This window comes from Pinus tabuliformis, chromosome J, assembly GCF_031772625.1.
Source record: "Pinus tabuliformis cultivar Carrire ecotype Pingquan chromosome J, CPIR1, whole genome shotgun sequence".
Classification (NCBI taxonomy): domain Eukaryota; kingdom Viridiplantae; phylum Streptophyta; class Pinopsida; order Pinales; family Pinaceae; genus Pinus; species Pinus tabuliformis.
This window is the reverse complement of record NC_142295.1, coordinates 1,054,485,999-1,054,511,810: the sequence shown is the minus strand read 5'-3', so window position 1 is coordinate 1,054,511,810 and position 25,812 is coordinate 1,054,485,999. Positions and strand designations below refer to the sequence as shown.

At 29.5% G+C, this 25,812-nt stretch overlaps 1 protein-coding gene and 1 pseudogene across 1 annotated transcript; both read right to left on the bottom strand.

Moving 5' to 3' along the window:
* Positions 1–3,585: 3,585 nt before the first annotated feature.
* On the bottom strand, positions 3,586–4,270 carry LOC149230560 (metallothionein-like protein EMB30). The gene is made up of 3 exons (XM_089376074.1): positions 4,140–4,270; positions 3,936–3,989; positions 3,586–3,842 (listed from the first exon to the last, which is right to left on the bottom strand). Exons 1-3 carry the CDS (start codon positions 4,187–4,189, stop codon positions 3,761–3,763), a joined length of 186 nt encoding a protein of 61 aa, XP_089232200.1. The 5' UTR covers positions 4,190–4,270; the 3' UTR covers positions 3,586–3,760.
* Positions 4,271–13,237: 8,967 nt separating this feature from the next.
* LOC149230559 (metallothionein-like protein EMB30 pseudogene) lies at positions 13,238–13,667 on the bottom strand (annotated as a pseudogene).
* Between the last annotated feature and the right edge of the window lie 12,145 nt (positions 13,668–25,812).

Sequence of the window (25,812 nt, the reverse complement as noted above, 5' to 3'; positions counted from 1 at the left end):
ACAAATTTCTTTATTCTTCATGAAAATAAAACATTCATGTGATGTGATATGTCACAACTAAAAGAACATTAGGTGCAAAACAACACAAATGCACAAGTTTCTTTTTTTGCATCAAAATAAAACTTTCATGTGCACTCATATGTCACTATTAAAAGATCATTAGGTGCAAAACAACATAAATGAAAAAAAGTTTCTCTATTTCACATGAAAAAAACATTCATGTGATGCGATATGTTATGACGAAAATAACAAATGGTATGAAATATCACAAATGCACAAAAGTTTTTTTTCAAAAATAAGCTAAAGATTGGTAATACTATTGCATATATTGACATAATCCAACAATAACAACAAATGATCATTCACAACATTTAACTATATGAACATTCCAAGAAAAACTCGAACAATAGTAGACACGTGTATATCATTCTTATCTACATGAAAAATTCCTATTCCTTTAAAGAAATTTAAAGAAACATGGGTTATTCTTGGGCAAATTCCTAATCATAGTTTCGAAAAACCCCAAAATAATAAACAAGAGACTAACATTTCATTTCATATTAATGAATACCAAACTAAATTTCTTTTCAATTATGTAATTTGAACTATCAATATGTCACTACTAAAATAATAATTGGTATGAAATATCACAAATGCACAAGCTTCTTCATGATGCAAATAAGCATTTTCTTCAAAAATAAACTAAGGATTGCTAATATTGCTACATATATTGGCATAACCCAACAATAACAAAAAATGATCATCCCCAACACTTAACTAAATGAACATTCCAAGAAACACTTGAACAACATAGACAAATGAATACCATTCTAATCTATATAAAAAGGACCTTTTCCTTAAAAGAAAAATAAAGAAATAGGGTCTTTTCTTAGACAAATTCGTAATCATAGTTTCAAAACACCACTACAATAATAAACAAGAGACTAAAATTTCGTTTCATATAAATGAATACCAAACTAATCTTCTTTTTAATTATGACATTTCAACTACCACAACACAAATTGTAGACATATATTTGTTGACAAAAAAGAGGAAGATGTAATTATATGTATAAATATTTTGATTAGAAACACTAAACTCATGGTGTTTAGATGATGCATTATACCTCGTAATTAATATTTTTTAATAACTAAATACACTATTTCTATATGAAGTGAACCACAACATTACAAAAAATAAAAATGATATTTACAAATAAAAACTTTCCAAAAGGAATTTCTATAATAATCTCTATTCCATAATCATAGCCTCTTTAATCACACTCTCAAGCATATCTGCTTGTGAACACTACATAGTAACACGGGTATTGGATGCAAATCTTCTCGTGCAAAAGTACTTTATGGCCATATCTAAGATTACTTCCAATTGGTGAAAGTTACTTCGACATGTCTTTTGACATTAATATGTGAACACTACATAGTAAAATGGGTAGTGGATGCAAATATTCTAGGGAAAAAGTACTTTATGGCCATATCTAAGATTACTTCCAATTGGTGAAAGTTACTTCAACATGTCTTTTGACCTTAAAATACTTGTCATAATAGAAACTCACTAAAGAGAGAGATATTTGGACATGTATAAAATCATTCAAAGCATTATATTGGATTTCATATTTTAAAAAAAAGCCCAATGTCTATAATTGCAATTGACATCCAAGAGCACAATAAATATTACCCTAGTGCAAGAGTTTAGGAACTCATTTCCAATTAGACATTTTGTCCATATTTTATATGACATTTTTAATATGGTTCATGGCATTCCTTTAACAAGAGAAAACCTTCCATGTATCAAAGGAAATATCCATAAAAAGAAAAAATAGATATAAATATGAAGATATGTGACAAACAACAAATAAAGAAATATTTAGAATTATAGAAAAATCTTTACCAACAATTTCATTCATAATTTTTTTTCAATTTTATAGTAATAATTAGTCAAAGGTCATTTTTTTAATATCAAGACAACCAAAAATTCTAAAAGAAAATATATAACACTCATTTCCCTTAAAAGCTAAATACCAAGAAATTGATTAAGATATGACTATTTTCTAGTTAATCATAAATAGTGCTCTAAAGACACCACCCCTAACAAGACTTTGATAGAAGAAAGGTGAACAGGAAATGTGAAATAACCATACAACACAAGGTGTTTCTTCTTTCTCTGCTCACCATTGGTTCATGACTAAAGTTCCTTTGGTTCTCTTCAATGTGTACAGAAAGGTCCAAGTTATTGCCCATTAACTACAATATTTTTATTTTTTAGTTCTTGGTTCTTCTCAAGATTCTTATGGCTTCCTTTCATGGTTGTTCCATAAGAACATAGCATGGAAGCCTTCCTTTTAAAGGCAAAAATTCCCTTTTCCTACTATTTTTACCCTCCCAGATTTGGCTTCCTTTTTCTATTCAAATTTCTCATTCTTTTCTTGAGTGAAATATGGATAACAAGAACCCAATCCCAAATTCTTTTTAGTTTCAAGAATGTAAAGATAAAAACATACAACAATATAAAAGATGCTTGCATAGATCTAAGAAAATGTTATATTCATTTCTCATTATTTCTATCATCTTTAGACTAGGCTCACATCAACACCATAAAATAACAAAGATTAAATCAATAACAAAAGAGTAAGAAACATAGATAACTAAAAATACATTTTTTTTTGAAATAAAAAAAATCCTATTAAAACAAATTTATAAATTTTATAAATTTGAAAAATTACACTATTTATAAATATTCAAAATTTTCAAACCATATAAATAATTACGCCATCCTAATTAAATTCTTTAAAAAGACATTTTATTACTTCACCTAAATCATAAAATCCAAACCTAAAACTTATTTATCCAAGCTAATAATTGCATTTACATATTAAATACACATTAAAGTTGTGACAAAAGTTTACATCAACATTCTCGGCCTTGCCTCTCTGATGTCCGAGCATCAATTGAATATCTGTAATCTGTCGGATCATAAATGGCGTTGCTTCTCTAACTCCCAATCCGATCATAAATGGCGTTACTTCTCTAACTCCCAATCCAGCTTGCATGTATATAAATTTTTACTCTATATATCTATATCTATATCTATATCTATGTACTATAGGAATCAACATAAAACTCCAAAGTGCTTTAAGATTCAAAATGGAAATAATAAATAAGTAAAATAAAATTTTTCAATATGGAAGGTGCTTTCAACCTGCTTGAAGGACTAATGATATTATTTTCATGTTTTAAATCCGAATATAAAACTGGGCGAGATTTAACAAATCTACGAAGATCAAATTTGACCATCTAATGGGCTCCTAATTATTATTGTCATCGTTTGTCAAGCTTCGTTGTGTGTGTTACGAAAAGATATGAATCATCAAACCCAATCAATAAATATTGTTACTATAACGTTTTATACACATATCATCACCACTTTACTGCCTGAATAAAAATATCAGGCGCAAAACAATATCCTGTTATATGTAAAGTCTTCTCAAGCATTCAAACACATGAAATAAAGAAATTTAAGCTGCAGAGCACAGCATAACAATTAACATACCATGAACAATACAAGACATACTGAAAATCCCAACTCTATTTAAATTCAAGTGTTTATTTAGGAGTAGCCTCTACAGCCCTCCAAAACCATCCATTGGATCTGATGAAATATACATATAATATTTATATGATATATTGGACTTATCAGACACCATTGGCAGAGATTACTATTATCAAAGAGACTATATATTGAATCAGGTGTGGCAGCTGCATGTACCGCACTGGCAGTTGGGGCCGCACTTGCAGTTGTTCTCCACAGATACTTCGGCAGCATGCCTGTTTACACAAAACCCAAATACATTCAATTATCATATCATTCTGAAACCATAGAAATGAAACTTATAACAACTTGTACACATAACGCGGTACCCCATCTCATAGTTGGTTTCCACAATACCGTCCATCTGGAATCCCTTCTTCTTGCTGTGCAACAAAACAATCCAAACATGGAACGAGCTTAGTCCTAGCTAGATTCGAACTCATGACGAGCAGCATGAAATTGGAAAATACGAAAGAGGAATTTGATAGGAAATGGGATGAAAACAGTTGAGAAAAACATAGTGGAGAACGTACGGGCATTGGGTTTTGTCAGCACAGTCACAATTTGCGCAATCGCTCGACATGTTGGCAACACAAATGACGAAGAAACAACAACAAACTACTTTGCTGGGAACTTTCAAGTTATTAGATACTTTCGAGACGGCGTTTATATAGGGCACGCCAGCACCCGAAGGAAGTGGAGGTGAGTCACCTATGGGAAAAAAGGAATCGTCGCTTGGGCCCCAAGAGCTGCAGGGACCGCCAGCGTCCTCTCAACGGAATAAAGTGGAGCGTGACGCATACAATTTGATCACGAAAGTACAAGGTACCGCGCAAAATGACGAATCTAACGCTATTATTTGGGTGGGGGTTAAAGTTTCAGCATCTAAGTTTATGGCGCGCTTCTACGAATCAAACATTATTGCGATGCGACATAAGAGATGGAGTGTCAATGGACTCCGTCACTCCAGTCTCTAGGTAAACGTTCAGTAGTTTCTGTAAAAGGAATAATGATGGCCTCCGCTTTTCTAAAGTGACTGTTGGACGAATGACAAACCATTGATGCATAATGATGCGCAGATTTAATGGTTTATAGGCGATATGGATCATGATTATAATTATTTTATTCATGAAGTCATGGTTTCTTAATGTCGAATCACATTCAAAGTAAGTGTCACAGACTCACATGTCACAACTTCGAGGAAGAATCTGTGGCGTCCTTCTTCATCATTGAGCTTTTAAGTTTATTTTGAGTCATTATCACGGGTGAAACATCATAATTTTAGGTCACGACGTTTATATGGCCGTGGGTAAGGTTTTCGATACAATTATTTATTTAGAGCAATGTGACTACATAGAATTAATAAAATAATTAAACACGAAATTATAAATAATTTTAAGTTTTTGATTTTGTATAATTTAAAAGGTTCAAAAGATTAGTTTAGATGTTCAAAAGATTTCGAAACTTTATGATTGTATCAAAAATCTTGTCATTTTATTTGGTCAAGACTAAAAAATGCTATACCTTATTTACATAGAAAGAATGTTTTGTGTTTTGTTAGTGTTTTGAGAAGCAAATTATAAATGTGTAATGATATAGAGGGTTTTCAATGTGAAACATGTGTAATGATAATCTGCAATAATATAATGTGTAATGATAATCTGTAATAATATAGAGGTTTTTCAAAATGGGAGGAGTTCATATTTTTTTAGTAGTAGTTTTTGCTTGGTTATAAATAAAATTTAGATTTTTTTAAATAACTTGAAAATGTATGGGTAAATGTGTTATGGAAAAATTTCTTAATGTAAAATTGGAATTATATGAATAAATATGACTATTAGTTTTTCTATCTTATTCCCAATAGTATATTTTATTTATATGAATAATTTTAGTTCTTTTCATGAATATCTAATATAACAAAAGCAAATATCATTTAAGCTTGTGATGGTAAAAATAAGTTAAATTAAAAAAAATAATGGAATTGAACAATTTTAATTCTCTTCATGAATATCCAATATAGCAAAAACAAATATCATTTAAGCTTGTGATGGTAAAGATAAGCTAAATAAAAAAAATGGAGTTACATGAATATAGAATCATTCACAACCATGAAAATTGGATTTTATATCTTATTTTCCAATAACATATATTATTTATATAAATAATTTTCTCATCTTTTCATAAATATCTAATTCACAAAAATAGAGATCACATAAAGTAACCATTATTGAAAATAAGCTAAATTTACAACAAAATAATTTTTTTTTATAGACAAATATCGATTAAATTTAATAATTTCTTTAATTATAATTAAAATATTAATTAAACTTTTTTTAGTAAGGAAAAAATTAATATTATATATATACTAAACTTACAACAAAATTATTTATTTTTTAGAAAAAAATAATTAAATTTAATAATTTCTTTAATTATAATTAAATATTAATTAAACTACTTTTAGTAATACAAAAATTTAATATTATATATATACTAAACTTACAACAAAATAATTTACTTTTGTAGAAAAAAAATTAAATTTAATAATTTCTTTAATTATAATTAAAATTTTAGTTAAACTATTTTTAGGAAGAAATATATATATATCTATATATGTGTGTGTGTGTGTGTTGAAAATCAAGTTGTAAAACAATTGTAAAAAATTATATTGGCCTCACTCCACCACAAGTGAAACTAGATCTATTCACTAGTATAAGAAGACACTAAATTTCAATTAAAACAAAAGAAAAAAGAATTGATTATGGAAAATTCATATGACAATGAGACGACATGCTACAATAGAAGCACAACATAATATGCAAGTCGGGTATCTAAAGATGTCACTAGAGTAGGGCCCTTCCCACTAGTACCAACTGGCGCAAAGGACTTGAACTCATATTGAATGTGTCTCTATGTGTGCCAAGTGAGCATCCATCCTCTCAAGACATGAATTTTCTTGCCAATAGGCCCTCTAGATATCATTAAGAAGGGATCTTATGTCATTCCCATCCTTTTGTTTCTCCTTTAATAATTTTCATATCAGGGTCTTTAGCTGCCAGTGTAGTGTGATGGAGTGCATATATTGGTTCCTTCTTCACCTAGTATGAGTATGGTGAAGAAACCAATGAGAAACCTCCTCCATTAATTTTGAGTCTTAGTGGGTCTAACGATCATGAGAAACATTATTCTCAAGTTGATGTATCTCCTCTCGAATGCTAGGAGAGGTCACTAAATGATTTATGTCAATCACTTTTTTGGCTTGAGTCTAGACATATGGTTGCCCTTGTTGGCCATGGATGCCAACCCCTTTGCGACTGTGTGTCTGTTGATGCGGCATTAAAGACACAAAACAAAGTAATCTAGCATAGGTCCAAGATTATGGAAGTCACCAACACCAATACAACCTACCAATTAGTTACCCCCCTCTCTCTCCACCTTCCCCCAGCTAGTATCAAGTCATGCACAAAAGAAAAAATTGAGAGTGTTGGCAACCCCCTCCCCCAACAACAACCAAGGACCATATACAAACCAACACCAAGGACCTGTGCTTAGTATAACCAACCAGTGTCTAGGCATATCCAAATATAGGAGAGTAGGGATAAGTCGAGAAAACAATGCATCGAGTGAGGGATAAGATATTACCCAAACAAGAAGCTAAGGAATGTCAAGACCAACCAACACCTCGTCATTTAAAACTGAGAACAAGAGATAGAAACCTACTATATGCAATTCATCCACACACCCGGCGTCCCAACCTGTTTAACATAGTCTAATTCAAGCTCTGGAGAAATTTCATTTCACTTGACCCTAGTTTGATATCCACCACCCTTATATACAATGCATCCACACACCCAGTGTCCCAACCTGTCTAACATAGTCTAATTCAAGCTCCGGATAAATGTCATTGCCCTTTCTCCTAGTTTGGTATCCACCATCCTTATATGCAATGCATCCACACAATCGGTGTCCCAACCTGTTTAACATAGTCTAATTAAGGTTTTGGAGAAATGTCATTGCCCTTGCCCCTAGTCTGATATCCACCATCCTTAGTCACTAGGAGTAAAAGAAAAGGGAGGCCTCTGTGAGTCGCAGTTGCGACAACATTTTCAACATGTGACTCGAGCTCTGAAAGCAACCAAATGTCACCCCATTTAACTAGCACAACATCCCAATATGGCCATATAACATAGATAGAAATAAAATCCCACCAAAGGCGAAGATGTAACACAATCGTGATATAAAAACTCGCCTTTCTACAAAGGAGTAGTGAAATGATAAACCTAAAATAAGTTTTCTATAACACCAATCATAATAAGACTTCGCACGCTTCGTTCCCAAGAAATTGGCCACACAATCTATCTTAATTACTTTGAGAGTTTGTAAAATAGTATATACTCTCTAAACTTTCTTTGCGAAATAACTATACAACCCAATAATAAAAAAATTAAAATAAATAAATAAAATTAATATAATATTTCAACCCAAAATTATTTTATTCTCTAACAATAACGTTTGAATATCTAGCTGTAATGTCAAATCTATTGACAAAGTTTCATCGAGATACTATTCCCCGTTTATTTTTATCTTTCATTTTCAGCTATAATCATCTAAGAAATAAAATCAGCCTGCTCCTTTTGTTTCCCAATAAACGATTTACTTATCGTTGTCTTTGGTGTTATCCTGTGATTATACTCACATATCCAGTCAGAATTTCTGATCTCTTTGGTTTTTTCCTCGTTATAAAAATAGTGTCCTCGTTATATAAAAATAGTGTCCTCGTTATAAAAATGGTGATGTTATCATTGAAGGAATATTCTATATACTATGGTTTTGGTTTAAACTTAATTTTAGATTTTTTTAATTTAATATTAAATTATATCTGTAAAATTAAGTGCTTTAAATATCATATATATTGTTTTAATAAATTTACTATTATAACCCAATAAAATTAAGTGTTTTTAAATATCATATATTTTTTTTTAATAAATTCATTATTGATAATCAAATAGAATATTAGATAACATATATTGCATTTAAATCAATATATAACTTAATATATAATTTTTTTATAACCAAAATAAGTTAAATAAAAATTATATTTAAAGTTTAACGTTTATATTAATAACGTATTTAAAATCTTGTGATTTTGTAACAGGTCCAGCCATCCCTAATTAAAAAAAAATCTTTTATTTATCTTATCCGAACAATTTATCATATGTATATTTATTTGGTCCATTATATTTATTTGGTCCTTGTGATGATGAGTGTTGTCGACACCCTAGAAAAAAATGGTATATTAATTCATAGATATAATCGCTGACATGACCATTTTTTATTCCCTTAAAGTAAAACCCTTACTTATTTACACAAATTTTCTTCAACACTAACACCGTCATTATCTTTGATCTCCAAATGGTAACTATGTTGACTTTTCATGTGTCGTTTGTAACCATTTTGGCGTTTAAGTCTAATAGACCGTTCCCTAGGGTTAGTTGATGGTATTGTCTATGGTTCTTAAATTCTTGTCACTCTACGAATTTATTGGTATAATGTGGATTTAGGGTAGCTTTACAATGCAGACTTCATATGGAATTATGTACTTAACATGATTATACATTGACGGCTATACTTTATTGTTTATTATGAAATAAAATAAATTCATGAAAAACATAAATTCGTGTAGTAATTTTACTCAAATTGTATGAAGCAGTCCCAAAGCACTAGGGACAAGAGTGCTCCACCCAACCCTTGAGTATTGTGTTGGCACCACGGGATTTTCTTCCAGCCAATGTCTCCCAGAACAGTTGGTTGACAGAGACCTAGTCAGGTATATTTAGGCCATCAAGATTGGCATCAAGATTTTTCCAGTCCAGGGCAAGAACTCAAAAGCACGAGTTTGTCTTAAGGATCCCATTGGTCACCTACCAGCTCAAGGATGCCTTAATGATCCCACTGGCCACCTAGCAGCTCAAGGATGCCTAGCTGGTAGCGTCCTGCCCTTCCACAACTAGCATCAAGATTTTTCCAGTCCAGGGCAAGAACTCAAAACTCAGAAGCACGAGTCTGTCTTAAGGATCCCATTGGCCACCTACCAGCTCAAGGATGCCTTAATGATCCCACTGGCCACCTAGTAGCTCAAGGATGCCTAATTGGCAGCGTCATGCCCTTTTACAAATTCAAACTTCCTCAAAACTCAGACTCATGTGTCTATCTTAAGGATCCCACTGGGCACCTACCAACTCAAGGATGCCTAGCTGGCAACGTCCTGCCCTTCCACAACTTCAAACTTCCTCTTGGACCTCCTTCCACCAGAGACCAAGTCTTCAAGGCCACCTCAGGTTTCCTTCCCTCTCACCCTCTTGGCTTCCTTGTCCCCAATGAGATTATTTATCTCCGGGGAAAGGAATAATTGTCTTTTAACTGAAACTCTCATTTAGCACTATTTCCCATGGTTTTTTGACTGACCATAGTTAATATTATCTATAAAAAGAATAAAACAACATCCATATTTAAAATTTCACATAGTCCACAATTTTACCAAATCCTTTGCAGTAAAACAAAATATTTACATTTTTTACAGATTTCCTTTTAATAAATTTATTATTATAATCAAATAAAATATTATTTAGCTACATATATTGCATTTAAATCAATAAATAACTTAATATATAATTTTCTAAAATGATACTAATTATATAAATATTAGTTATTATTTTAATTTAAATTATATCCAAAAATAACTAAAATACAAATTATATTATCATTTATATTAATAACGTATTTAAAATTTGATAATAACCATATTCAAAGTATTTAAAATAAATTTAATATAAATTAGTTTAATTATATAAATTATTTACAAAATAAATAGAATTATTTTTATACGATGTCATTTTTATTGAAAGGTTTTTTATTTTTATAATATGGATCACAAAAGTCTAAATTCAGGGATATTTATTTTAGAAAAAAACTTTCACAATTTTAATTAGGTAATTTTTAAATAGAATTTCCAGAATTATAATTTAATTATTGATAATTAGTATGTACATGGTAGATATTTAAATTCAATTGAATATTCTAGAATATTCATAGTAACATACACAAATCAAAAATTGAGTTTTATCTCCAAATTAATTATTCCCTTCTTTCTTTTCTAATTAAATTGATTAATTAAATAGATTAGTTATGGTTTTTTGAGTACATATATTGATAAGCCATGGTATTGTAAGAATCTCCATGGTTAACTCTTGTTCCATGTTTTCTCAACTTTACATACGTTTTAACTTATATATTAATTCTTTTTATTATTTAATAATAACAATGTAAAATAAAGTTATAATTTAGTTAATTTGATGATTTTTTTTAATTTTAACAAAGTGAGATGTCTTATCTAATAGTTGTTTTGATGTTTATGATGGATTGAAACATATCATCATTTACCAATAATTTAATTGATATGGTTGAGTCAGTTTAACTAGAACAACCATATAAATTAAATCAATGGAATATGCTCTTAGGAATCAACCCATAATAAACATCAAAACTACTTACTTCATCGTAACCATTAACTAAATTACAACTTTATTTAAAACACTAAGAATAATATATAAGTTAAACATATATACATTGAAAAAAAAAACGTCATGAGATTTTTAATCATGAATATTCATGATCACTTTATCATGGAGATTATTAATCTGTAAATAGACTTTGTTATGTAAATACTATGGGCCAATACCATGTGTCGGAAAAACCATAATTCATTTCATTTGACACTTGTTCATATAATATTTGTTTTGATTAATGAATTTTATTAAAATGGAAAAAATGCATAACTACTTTAGTCCAAATAAATCTCAACCTTTGATTTGTGTATACTACTAAAGATATTCTAGACTATTTTATGAAAGTTAAATCCATACCATCCACTTAAAATTATTGATAATTATATTAAAATTATGGAAGCCCTATTAAAAATAGACATGTTTATAGGAAAAATTATCAATAATTATTAAGTGGACGATATAGATTTAACCTCAATAGAATATTTTAGAATGTTCATGGTAGTATACACAAATCAAAAATTGATATTTATTAAATTGATTAATTTAAAAACAATGTCATCTAAACAAATGTCATAAGAAGTTAGTTATGGTTTTTTGGGCATGTGGTATTGAAAAGCCATGGTATTAGAATAAAGTCTAGTTACATATTAGGAATATCCATGGTAAACTAGAGGTAAATATCCATAATTAAGAATCTTGTTCCATCTCTTTTTTTTTAATGTATATATATTTAACTTATATATTAATTATTTTCATAATTAATGATCATAATAGTAGTTTAAAATAAAGTTATAATTTAGTTAGTATTTATGATTTTTTTAGGTTTAGTTTTGATGCTTCTTAGGCTCTCCCAATGTAGAACACTAGCCATGGATTTGCTTGTTGACCACTAAAGTTTAGCATTGACGAATAGACCTTATAATGTTTAACTTCGATAAATAAATATTTATTTTTCAATGTTATTAAAAATATAATTTTCAAACATTTTGATTGAACCATAACTTGACATCTTATTACATCATTTGCACAAGATAATTCCATGTGGATAATTGCCTCACATATTTTATACCATAATTTATGGATATTGTTGCAATAATCATGCATTATTTTTACATATTTGTGTAGTGATTTTTTATTCTTAATCTTTGAAAGAAGTAATTAACATATTTGCCATCAATTACTTTCCACCATAGTTTAAACAATTCATTGTATAAAAAATGGATAGGAATAAAATGCAAATATATTTATTTGCTAGGAGTTACTTCTCACTATATGTAGGAGTAAGACTATACATGTGTATACTTACTAGTGGTTTATGCATTTCCATGTGCTTGAGCAGGTAATTAATTTATTCACTTTACATCTCAATTTATTACTTCCTCCCAAAGAAAGACTATAGGATTCTATTTGTCTATTAACCACTATCAATTCAGCTAACATTGACCAATGTAGGTTATAATTTTTTATGCAATTTTCTCATAGCATAATTTTTAACTTAAGTGGTATTGACTAATTGTTGTAGATTGATGCTTACCTATTGAGATTTACTAATCATTTAATTTATATAGTTACGATAATATATAACAATATCATTGAAATTTATACACATTTAACCTAAAATTTTATAAATAAAATTAAAATTTAACTCAAAATTTTAATTTCCGGGTAGAATCTCCCGCATCTTTCCTGATCATTAGGCCTTGAGTTTATTTTGGGTCCTTTTTTCGGAAACTTATTTGCGTTTTTCTAAAGAAATGGAATCAAGAGCAAAACCATATTCTGTTGTATGTAAAGTCTTATCAAGCACTCAAACACAGGAAATCAAAGAAATTTAAGCTGCAGAGCACAAAACAATTAACATGCCATGAACAATACAAGAGACATACTGAAAATCCCAAGTCTATTTAAACTGAAGTTTAAGTGTTTATTTAGAAGTACAGGTACAGTAGCCTCTATGGCCCTCCAAAACCATCCATTGGGTCTGATGAAACAAACATACGTTATGATATACTGGACTTCTCAGACACCATTTGGAGAGACTACGACTATTAAAGAGACAATATATTGACTTAGATGTGGCAGCTGCAAGTGTCACACTGGCAGTTTGGCCCACACTTGCAGTCGTTCTCCAGAGATACAACTCCACCGTCCCTGTTAACATCAAATCCAAAATATATTCAGTTATCATATCATCTTGAAACCATAAAACTGAAATTTATAGCAACTTATGCAGATAACGCGGTACCCCATCTCATGGCTGGTTTCCACAATACCGTCCATCTGGAATCCCTTCTCCTTGCAAAGCAACAAAACAATCCAAACATGGAACGAGCTTAGTCCTACCTAGATTCGAACTCATGACGAGCGCCATGAAATTTGAAAAGGAAGAAAGAGAAATTGACAGGAATTGGGATGAAAACAGTAGAGAAAAACAAAGTGGACAAAATACGGGCACTGGGTTTTGTCAGCGCAGTTACAATTTGCGCTATCGCTCGACATAGGTCAGCCCAGGACCGGAAAGAAGTGCAAGTGAGTAACTGACAGGAAATCTGGAATCCTGGTTCCAGTAATAGTTCGAACTTCCAGGGACCCACCTCGAATGTGACGAAGTCGGCCAAGGTCTTTTGAATGAAACACAGTGGAGCTCGCATCAGGGTTAAATTTGACGCCGGTATATCCGATTTTTTTGGTGTTTTTACATGTAAATACTATTGGTTTCCAAATCTACACGTTAGGGCTGACTGACCAATAATTTTTGAAATGTCATATTGACGGGCGTATTGAAAATTGACAGGTTTAAATTTTTTATTATTATATATTATTTTATATATACATCGTATACTGCAGTGACGGCAGAGTTTAATAGCTGTTTGAGCTTTCACTAAATGGAGACCCAGACCACCTCCTCCTGCTTTTTCCGTGCCCGGTTTATTTATAATATTGGCATGCCTGATAAACACTGCATGATAAAATCTAGACTCTGATTCGATAGGTTGAACAAAATTCGGTTTATTTATAATATTGGCATGCCTGATAAACACTGCATGATAAAATCTAGACTCTGATTCGATAGGTTGAACAAAATTCCCATATCCCATATGTAATTTTGTTTTGATCACTGAACAACTTTAACTTTAAATAAAGTAAAGTATGCGCAGCTTTGTATAACTATTTTTTTAAAGCGCATGAATGTATATGCAGAGATTTCATAAAAATATAGACTAGGGGAGGTAATTGGTACGATAAGAGCGTAACCTAATATTAAAAAAAAAATCCTTAAGTCATGAATTTATGATGAAAAAGTGTTATATAGTTAAACTTGCAGAATGACGCAATAAATTTCAGAGTTAAGTGTGAATGCCATCTCATATAGCATGAATTAATTGGGTTGGCGACTTGTGACCTCGAGGCTTCAGGTTAATAGTTACCACCCTATCAGTGATGTTCACAACTTCGGAACTCCAATTCAAGTTCAAAATTTTAGCCATTTTAGCTATCACAGTGTGAGAACAAATTACAGAACACTCGCAGAGTTTGTTTGAGAACAAGAATATGTTGAGTGGTTTTTAAGCTTCTTGCCCGTAAATTTAGTTACAGGTAGGTGGTTTCTGCACTTGATTCTTTTGTGTTTTTGTTTGAAAATTCTTTTGCCTTTTTATCTGAAAATTTTGAAATAATGACTCCATTGAATATATTTACATTTATGATCAAACTTGATTTTAATATATGAACAAAATCTTCTTGATTCTTTTGTGTTTTTGTTTGAAAATTCTTTTGCTTTTTTTATCCCAAAATTTTGAAATAATGACTCCATTGAATATATTTACATTCTTGATCAAACTTGATTTTAATATATGAACAAAATCTTCTTGTGCTTGTCAGAATCTTCTTATGCTTGTGCTTGTGCTTGTGCTTGTTCTTGTTCTTGCTGGACTTTTCTCTGCTATTCACATGGATTATTAAAAAAATTATTTACAATTGTAACAAATGAAGGACTATTGATTAGAAGTAAAAATCAATTTATAAAATTCAAGGTCATAGGAAAAATTAACTTGTTTGCTTGGCTTTCTATTCAAAGAGAGGTTTTCTGTACATTTTATTTAAGTAAATAATGAATTTTTCCAATTCATGTATTAGGAATTAGACATTCATCACCCAAAAATAAAATTAAAACAACCAAAAACTCAATTCAGAAATACAAGTTTCTTAAACCCAATTCAGAAATACAACTTTCTAAAACTAATTTTAATTAGAAACCTACAACAATAATTAGTACACCATATTAAAATGACAGCGCAGTTGTAGAATGGTAACTAATTGCCATAATTTATGATCCATCAAAAGCCCTGATCATTACATACAAGCAAAAGCAATACAACTAATTGATCCATCAAAAACCAAAACGAGAGAGATTTCGCCCACTTTACATACAAGCAAAACCAATACAACCAATTACAATCAAAGAGGGTAAAAATGCCCATCTATGTCATTATTTCCACAATTATAAATGTTCAACCATTTACATTTAGGACTACCATGTCTTTGCCACAAGGGTCTACAGTACCATCTCAAAATCTGAATCCTTTAAAAATCCAAAACAAAACAACCCGCTAAATAAAAAGTTAACCTATATACACAACTGCGATTTACAAACATTTTCCATTCAGTTAACCAGAGATTTCAATGCCCTAACTATAGGTTTAGGCTCACGTTGCTTGTGTACAATGACAGTTAACACACTGTTTTCCATTGAAGCCTTCACCTAGTCCATCTTGGTATTTTCTGAAGAAATTAGTGTAAAATCAATGTCCAACAGTTGCTTCTTTTAGTAAACATTTATATCGCATAATTTGGATTGATGACTTTAGTTATTAGCATTTTGAGATGTTCAATAAATTTTGAGTCCATAAGACTTTGACGTGTCTTGTCTGTTTTTTTCTACCGCCATTGACAATAGCCACATTCTAAATTTCTACACCCTGGCTTTCATAATTAGTTGGATTCGTGTAAAGAGGTCATAAGCAAAGACGAAATTATATGCTTTGCTAGTCAAATATAATTAAAAGTTTTACAAAATTGTAAATATTTTTCTTTGAAATTGTGAATATGGGTGTGTGAAAACTGTGATATTTAATAAGTGGATCTCTTTTGAAATTTCCAAGTTGATAAAATAAAATTATTCAAATTTCAAGACGGTTTATGTTTTTCTAAATTTTTTTCAATGAAAATGAATTCATTATTTAGATGAAAAATTTAATTACCACGTGAATATTATTTTACCTTTATATAATAAAGATGTAAAAACAGTAAGTCAATATTTTACCAGGGATTTGTGCAAGATCGTTGCATTAGAGTGGGAGATAATGTGTGTTTAGCACCATCATAAGGATCTATTCTCAGAGCCAGAGCCAATAGATGTGATTGGGAACCTCTAGAATTAGATTTAATAATCAATGAATATAAATATGTCATCTTTGCAGACTTAATTAGATTTACTAATTTTCATAAATATAAGAGAAGTCAATTTATTGATATTTCAAAATTCAACTGTTCGATTTGTTTATATTGATTGAATTATGGAAATATATAATTCAATTACTCTAAAATATATAATTATGCGCTACCATGAAATAGTTATACGTTGATATAAACAAAACATATCTGTGGATGATAGAAAGTTTAGAGTGACGAAGAAAAGGTGTGAACTTTTTTTGTCTAATGTTAATTGCAATAATATTTACAGTGACTATTTTCATATGATAGTAATTATTTATATATATATATATATATATATATATATATATATATATTTGTTATTTTTAGAAATAAAAAATTTACAAATATGTAGATACATATTTTCTATTTATTTTCTCACCATTTCTATTTTAAAAAGAGAAAAGGATGAACATTTCAACAATCTGGAAAAATCATAAAAAAAGTTTTATCAACTATTCTAAAATGAAAATGTAACTATAACACTTAGTTGATTGGTACTAACACATCATAGAAACTTTGCAAATTACAAAAATTAAATAAAACTTGTACAAATAAATATTAAAAATGATATGATAAGCAATTTAAAAATGAAACTGTCATTAAAAAAAATTCTGTGATGAATAGAAACACCCGTTAAATTTAATCGCTGCACGCATCTCATCTTTAGCACAAACGTACAAAGCACAGCTAAAAGCTAAAAAGACGAATCTAAAGCTATTATTTCGCTGAAAATAACGAACCTGCCCATGCGCAGTATATGCCCTATAATTTAGGTGGGGTTAATGTTTCAGAATCTGAGTTTATGGCGCGCTTCTACGAATCAAACATTATTGCGGTGCGACATCAGGGAGGAGTTTCCGTTGGACTCCAGTGTCCAGATAAGAGTTCAGTGATCTCAGTTAAAAGAATAATGATGGACTTACTTTTCTTGGGCGATCGGTGGACGAATCAAACTCAAACAGGATCACGATGCATGATGATGCGCAAATTTAATGGTTTCTAGTCGATATGAATCATGGTAATAATTATTTAATTCAGAAAGTCATGGTTTCTTAGTTTCGAATCACATTCAGAGTCACTGTCACAAGTGGCAACTTCAGATAATAATGTGTAGCGTCATTCTTGTTGAGCTTTAGAGGTATTATGATGCGTGAAATGTTAGAATCTGAGGCCAGGTTGTGTTCAAATACGTCACTCATACGCACTCACATACGCTGGTAGTGTAGGAGGATATAAAGAAAATAAATGCAAGTTTTATTATTGACTCTGGTCTTTGTAGTTTTGGTGTTTGGAATCGATTTGTAGTAGTCTTACCTGTGTCTAAATCTCTGGAGGCGTAGTGTAGGAAGATACAAACAAAATAAATGCAAGTCTCATCACCAACTCCGACCTCTAGAATTTTGGTATTTGGAATCAATTTGCATAGTCTCAACCCCTGTTCAAATCTCTAGAAATCTGAGAAAATACAAACAAAATAAATACAAATCACATGTGTTTGAAATCAATTTGCAATACTCTCACCAGGGTGTGGCCATGGACAAGATTTCAGATACAATTACTTAGTCAGCATACAATGGACAAGGTTTCAGATACAATTACTTAGTCAGCGCAAAGTGACTACATTGGGTCTTTAAAGAAATTAATAAAATATATAAGCAAGCTGACTACATTTGGTCTTTAATGGAATTAATAAAATAGATAAAAACGAAATAGTATCATTTTAAGTTTTTGAGTTCGTATAATTAAAATGTTCAACAGATTTTTTCTAGATGCAAAATCCATTTTGATTTTAAAAAAATATTCAAAATCTGGTGAAGAGTAAAAACAAGTTACACCTTATTTATATAGATATAAACAAAGTTTTGTTATTTTTATTTTAAAAAATATTCGAAATCAGGTCAAACTAATCTACTCAAAAGACTAAAAAACGATATACCTTATTTATATAGATATAAAGAAAGTAAAGAAAGTTTTGTCACTGTTTTGAGAAACCAGTTATAAATGTCTAATGATATAGAGGTTTTTCAGTTATAAATGTGTAATGATATCGAGGTTTTTCAATATCGAAGGAGGACGTATTTCTAGTAGTGAACATGTTGCTCTTTTATTTTTAAATAAGTTAAAAATAAAATTTCAAAATAAATTAAAAAAATATTTATGTATGAAACTGGAGTTATATGTGAATAAGGGGTAATTCATAAATATAATATTTAATTTCTTACTCTCTAATAATTTATTTTATTTATTTGAATAACTTGCTCCTCTTCATAAATATCTAATCTCATAAACACAAAAGTCAGTGATGCTTGGGATAAGCTAACTTTACTAGATTTTTTTTTTTAAATAAAATGCAATTCACAAATATAAGTTTTCATATCTCTTTTTCAAATAATATATATTATTTATATGAATATCCTTCTCTTCCCTTTATAAATATCTAATACCACACAATAAAGATCACATAAGTTAATAATCATTGAAAATAAGTTAATAATCATTGAAAATAAGCTAGACTTATAACAAAAGATTTTATTTTCCTAACCAATGTAAAATTAAATTTAATAATTTTTTGAATTATAATTAAAGTTTTACTATAATTTATTTTAATTAAATTAAATTTAATATCTTTTAAATTATAATTAAGGTTTTATTATAATTCCTGGTAATTAAGCTACTTTAAATAAAGAGAAAATTTAATATTAATAAAAAATTAAATTAAAAAAAATAAATATAACTTATATAAATAAAAAGCAATTCACAAATATAAATTTTCATATCTTATTTCCAAATAATCTATATTATTTATATGAATATCCTTCTCTTCCCTTCATAAATATCTAATACCACAAAATAAAGATCATATAAGCTAATAATCATAGAAAATAAGCTAGACTTATAACAAAAGATTTTATTTTCCTAACTAATGTAAATTAAATTTAATAATTTTTTAATTATAACTAAAGTTTTACTATAATTCATTTTAATTAAGTTAAATTTAATATCTTTTGAATTATAATTAAGGTTTTATTATAATTCATGGTAATTAAGCTACTTTGTGTAAAGAGAAAATTTAATATTAATAAAAGATTAAATTAAAAATAATAAATATAACGTTTAGGGTTTTAGAGAAGACAATGTAACAAAGTATTTTATTTAGGTATTGAGTGGTGTAAAGGTGACTATTTCAAAATTATGTGGGCAAAAATTTAGCTATATTGGCTGGTGTGGTTTAAGCTAGGTACCATTCTCATGTGATTTTAATGACTTAAATACCTATTACTCAAACTACAAATTAGACATGCCAATCATTTCAAAGCTCACATTACCTAACAAATAAAAAAAATCAATTAATATAATATATATTTTTCCAACATTATCTAAAAACATTATCCAGGTGGAAATGGCGACGTTTGAATATCTCCAGCTGTGATATCAAATCAGATGACAAAGTTTCTTTGTAGATAATATTCCGTGTCTTCATCTTTCACTTACCCTTATAATCATCTTAAAAGTAATATCAACCCGATTTGTTTTATTTGTCGGATCACGAACTTCTCCTTTTATTTGTCTCCAAATAAAAAATCTACTTATCCTTTTTTTTCGTATTACACCGTGCACGGATAACTATACCAGAAAAATGGTATACTCTTATAACCATTCAGAAATTTTGATATCTTAGGCTTTTTCTTCCCTTTTTTTCTTAATTACAGCATTTTGTATTCATTATTTTTCCGCATTATAAAATATTGATGTTATGAATATATATGATTAAATTATAATTATATTTTAATATATATATTTTTTTTTTCCGTGAGATTAAGTGTTTGTAAATATTATAGGACTTCTTTTCAATAAATTAATTATTGATAATCGGATAAAACACTAGATAGATATTAGATATTTGCATTTAAATCCATAAATAACCTAGTATATAATTTTTAGATATTTATACTAATAAATAACATTAATTACATAAATTTTACATAATATTAAAAAATAAAAATTTAAAGTATATCTAAAATATGTAAAATTCAAATTATAGATAATATTAGTGGGTTTGTGGAGGCATCTTTATTGCACATTTTTTGAATGTCTTGTGATCTTAACGTCTAGTGAGAGGTTAATTGGCTGACTTTTCATTTGACCATAAAATTTTGGGATATTCTCGTTATTTGCAATCAATATAAGTTAAGGAGGCCTAGAGCAGCCCTGGAATTTGATGTCTTGTAGGACGTATTTCGTGTTCCAAGACGTATTTGATGGTCATTGAAAAAATTTCCATGTGTGTTCAAACTTAGTGGCGTACCGTTTTGGTTTGGAAAGAGAAGGGAAAAGAGATATAATTTAATTTTACTATGGTTGAAGACTTTATCTCTTGAATATTTATAGAACAAAATATATAAACTCATAACTGGTTAATATTTAGACATACTTATTAAATATTTAAATTTAAAATTTATATAAACTCATATATCATTTCATTTGATTATAAAATATATATATTCTTTTATTTTTATAAAAAATATATGTAATTTTATATTCAGAGTAGGTTAATCTTTATTGAGCAGAAGATGCTTAATGGATTATGGTAATTCAAAATTTTTGTAATTCTAATTTTTTTTCTAGATGTTGCTATAATGTTTATATTAAATTTATATAAAGCAAAATTATTTATGTATATCTAATTTCCAAAAATTTTAACTATTTAATGTGGAGTATTTTGGAATATCTATTTTTCTTAGTAATTTGATTTAAATTTTAATTTCATTTATAAAGTTTTAGTTTAAATGTGTATAAATTTCAATGGTATTTCAAGTTAAAAATTATGTTATGGGAAAATTGCATAAAAAATTATATCAATGTTAGCGAAATTAATAGTGGTTGATAGGAAAATGGAATCCTATAGTCTTGCATTAGGAAGAACTAATAAATTGAGATGTGAAGTGAATAAATTAATTACTTGCTCAATCACATGGAAATTCATAAATTTTAGTGGGTAATAACCACTAGTAAGTATACACTTATAGTTCTACTCCTACATATAGTGAGAAGTAACTCCTAGTAAATAAATATATTTGCATCTTATTCCTATCTATATTTTAACAATGAATTGTTTAAACTATGATGGGAAGTAATTGATGGTAAATATATTATTTACTTCTTTCAAAGACTAAGAACAAAAAAATATTACACAAATATTTGAAAATAATGCATGAACATTGCAACCATCTCCATAAATTATCCATGTGGAATTATCTTGTGCGAAGGATTTAATAAGACACCAAGTTATGGTTCAATCAAATTGTTTGAAAAATAATTTTTTAATCATATTAAAAAAAATTGTTTATTTTTGAAAATTAAACATTATAAGTTGCATTGGTCAATGCTAAACTTTAGCTGTCAACAAGTAAATCTATGGCTAGGGTTCTACATTGGGAGGGACTAGTATGCATCAAAACTGAAATTAAAAAAAAAAAACCATAAATACAAACTAAATTCTAACTTTATTTTAAATTACTATTATTATGATTAATTATGAAAATAATTAATATTTAAGTTAAACATATATACATTTGAAAAAAACACATGCAACAAGATTCTTAATGAAATTTCCCTAGTTTACCATGGAGATTCCTAATATGTAACTAGGCTTTATTCTAATACCATGGCTTATCAATACCACATGCCCAAAAAAACATAACTCACTTCATATGACATTTGTTTAGATGATATTATTTTTAAATTAATCAATATAATAAATATCAACTTTTGATTTGTGTATACTACCATGAACATTCTAAAATATTATGTTGAGGTTAAATTTATGTCATCCACTTAATAATTATTGATAATTATGCCTATAGGCATGCCTATTTTGGAATAAGGCTTCCACAAGTTTAATTTAATTATCAATAATTATTAGTTAGATGGTATGGATTTAACTTTCATAGAATATTCTCAAAATATCCTTAGTAGCATATACAAATCAAAGGTTGAGATTTATTTCTAAAGTAGGTTTTTTTTTTTTTAATTAAATTCATTGATTAAAACAAATGTCATATGAACAAGTGTCAAAGGAAATGAATTATGGTTTTTTTGACATATGGTATTGGTCCTTAGTATTTATATAAAAAATTCTATTTACAGATTAACAATGTCCATGATAAAGTGGTCCTAAATATTCATGATTAAGAATCTCATTACATGTTTTTTCAATGTATATATATTTAACTTATATATTAAATATTAAATATTTTTATTTTTATTCTTATTCTTATTATTGTTTTAAATAAAACTATAATTTAGTTAATTTTTATGATGAAGTAAATAGTTTCGATGCATCGATTGATTCCTAGTAGTATTTGTCATCGATTTAATTTATCTAATTATTCTAGTTAAACTAGCTCAACCATATCAATTAAATTACTGGTAAATGAGGGTAGACATGATTCCATCATAAACATCAAAACACTTATTACATGATACATATCACTTTGTTAAAATTAAAAAAATCATCAAATTAACTAAATTATAACTTTATTTTAAATTATTTTTGTTAAAAGTTTAGATCTTATTAGAAGAAGGTTAGGATTTGTCTCTGTTAGGAAACCAACTCACAAAAAGATAGAAAAGATAGATCAACGCCTTAGAATTTAGCCTCTTCGAGGGGGCAACCTCCTTTACATTACACAAATGAACAATTCTTGGATGATACAAATGAATAAACCTGCCTTCTATATATAGGAGTCTAAGGGGTCACAATATAATCAAGCCGACCTCACAGTAATAACATAAGGGCACAACAATAACAATGGTGGGTTTCTATGGGGAACACTAATAACAATATGGGAACAATAGGGGCACAATAATAATAATAAGGGATACAATGACAATAGTAATGGGGGAATCACTAGTATTATACGGAAGTAACATGCCCCTCTCCTTCCGAAAAGTGTTGTCCTCAACGCTTGAGTAGTTCTATATGCTTCTGTATAAAATTCTCATCCTCCCATGTGGAATCTTCAGCGGATAAGTTCTTCCACTTGATGAGATACTCTGAAATTGATTGATTTCGTAGTTGTCGAGTTCTTGTTTATGTGACTACTTCCAGTTCCAATATGATTTTTCCTTCCTCGTCAAGTTCTGGCAATATTGTTTGAACTGGGAGCTTGTCACCTATAACCTTCTTTAAACATGAAACATGGAAAATTGGGTGCACTTGGGAAGTTGCAGGAAGCTCCAATTTCTATGCCATAGTACCAATCTTTAGCAACACCTTGTACAGACCATAATACTTTGGTGATAATTTCTTATCCTTCTTAGCTTGCTTGAGCGACATTTGTTTATATGTTTGTAGTCGTAGGAATACCCAATCACCTACATCAAAACTTCTTTCACTGCGATGTTGATCTGCCTGTTGTTTCATTCTATTCTGCGCCAACTTAAGGTTATCCTTTAAGAGTTGGAGAACTTGTTGTCGATGCTCGATGTGATGTTCCACTACTTGAACCTTAGAATTTTCTCTTAAATATGATGTGATGGATGGCAGATGATATCCATAAAGTGCCATAAATGGGGTCATTTTTGCTGCAATATGGAAGGAAGTGTTATACCACCATTCAGCCAGAGGCAACCATTTGATCCATTGTGTCTGTTTATCAAATACAAAGCAACGAAGATATCCTTCCAAACATTTGTTTACTATCTCAGTTTTCCCATCAAATTGAGGATGATAAGATGAGCTATGAGCTAACTGAGTACCGAGACAAGAAAATAATCCTGCTCAGAATATTATTGTTCATTTGGTTGATTTAGGGGGTGATGTTTTTAATTATTTTTAGAAATTTTGTATATATTGAGTGAGAAATTTATGTGTGAGGTTTTTAGTTGTGAAATATTCTCAACTATGTGAGAATATCAGGGATAATTGATATGTGTAGATCTCATAGGGATCTTAGGGATTACGATATCCTCAAATACGAATTAGTTGAGAGAATTATGAAAAAAATAATGGATTTAGTATAATCCATAATTATGTAATTAATCTATAAATGTAAGCCTGCGAGGAGAGTGAGTATGGGGGTTAGACAGAGTTAGAAAGTGATAGAAAGAGCTAGGTAGTGGAGAGAATAAGATCAGAAAACGAGATGTTCTAAATATATATGTAAATACTGTTATGAATTAAAGGAGTGCTTTGTGTTCAAAACATGTTTTGCGTGATTTTTTTATTATGTGATTTGGTTTCGTTGACTCTTTAATTATAGGTTGAATGCTCAATTAAATACAAGAAATTGTGTGTGAAATTTAAACCATTAGCGAAGGCTGGTATTTGGCTTTAATTTGTTGACCACCGATTGGACATAGAAAAAGAGTAAATGAAGTAACAAATCATCATTGATCATAGGATGGATCAATGATGATCTATTTAGGAGAAGATTGACGGTGTTCGCTGGTTGAATGTGCACGCACCTTAACACAGGAAACGAACCCGAAACATTATACAATCGAGTTAATTGATAAATCAATCGTGACCGTTGAAGTGATCCGACAATCATCGCGTGTCTACAAGCACTGAGGTTAATTCCAAAAATGGACGTGATATTTTATAAACCTGAGTTAATAGCTCTGTTAATCGTGACCTCCTGCTTGAAGAGGCCATATCGGACGATAATCACGTCGGAAAATGAACGAGGTTTAATCCAAATGTTGGGCACGATATCATATGTACTGTGATTTAATCCAGTTGAATTCCAAATCAATCATAACCGTTCATTATGTATGGACGTGATCCGATGGATATCACTCCGGAGGATGTGTGCTAGTTAGCATAGTTTTCGAACGCGATAAGGTTTGAACGAAATTTTAATTCTGTTTGAGTTCCGCTAAAGAGGTTGGGGTCCGATAGTTTAATTAAACAAGGGTTTAATTAATTTAATTTCCTATTTATGTAAAGCGGCATTTTCGCTACATCTAAGTGGTATCAGAGCAGAAGAAGATTCTGCGTGAAGTATGATTATATTGCAGATTTGTCAGCGTTAGCTTTTATAATTTTTGTGCAAAGTAACATCATAGGAAGGTGAGAAGATTTGTAGCAGCCTAAAGCAAGGAATGCTCATATGGTTCCAGAGAAGAGAACCAGAGAGATGCC

Bases quoted from the DNA above. Each gene is read 5' to 3' on its own strand.
- LOC149230560 (XM_089376074.1), bottom strand. From the start codon at position 4,189: ATGTCGAGCGATTGCGCAAATTGTGACTGTGCTGACAAAACCCAATGC. The intron at 3,990-4,139 runs GTACGTTCTCCA...TTTGTTGCACAG, and splicing joins GCTGACAAAACCCAATGCCC to CAAGAAGAAGGGATTCCAGA. The intron at 3,843-3,935 runs GTACCGCGTTAT...TTGTGTAAACAG, and splicing joins GAAACCAACTATGAGATGGG to GCATGCTGCCGAAGTATCTG.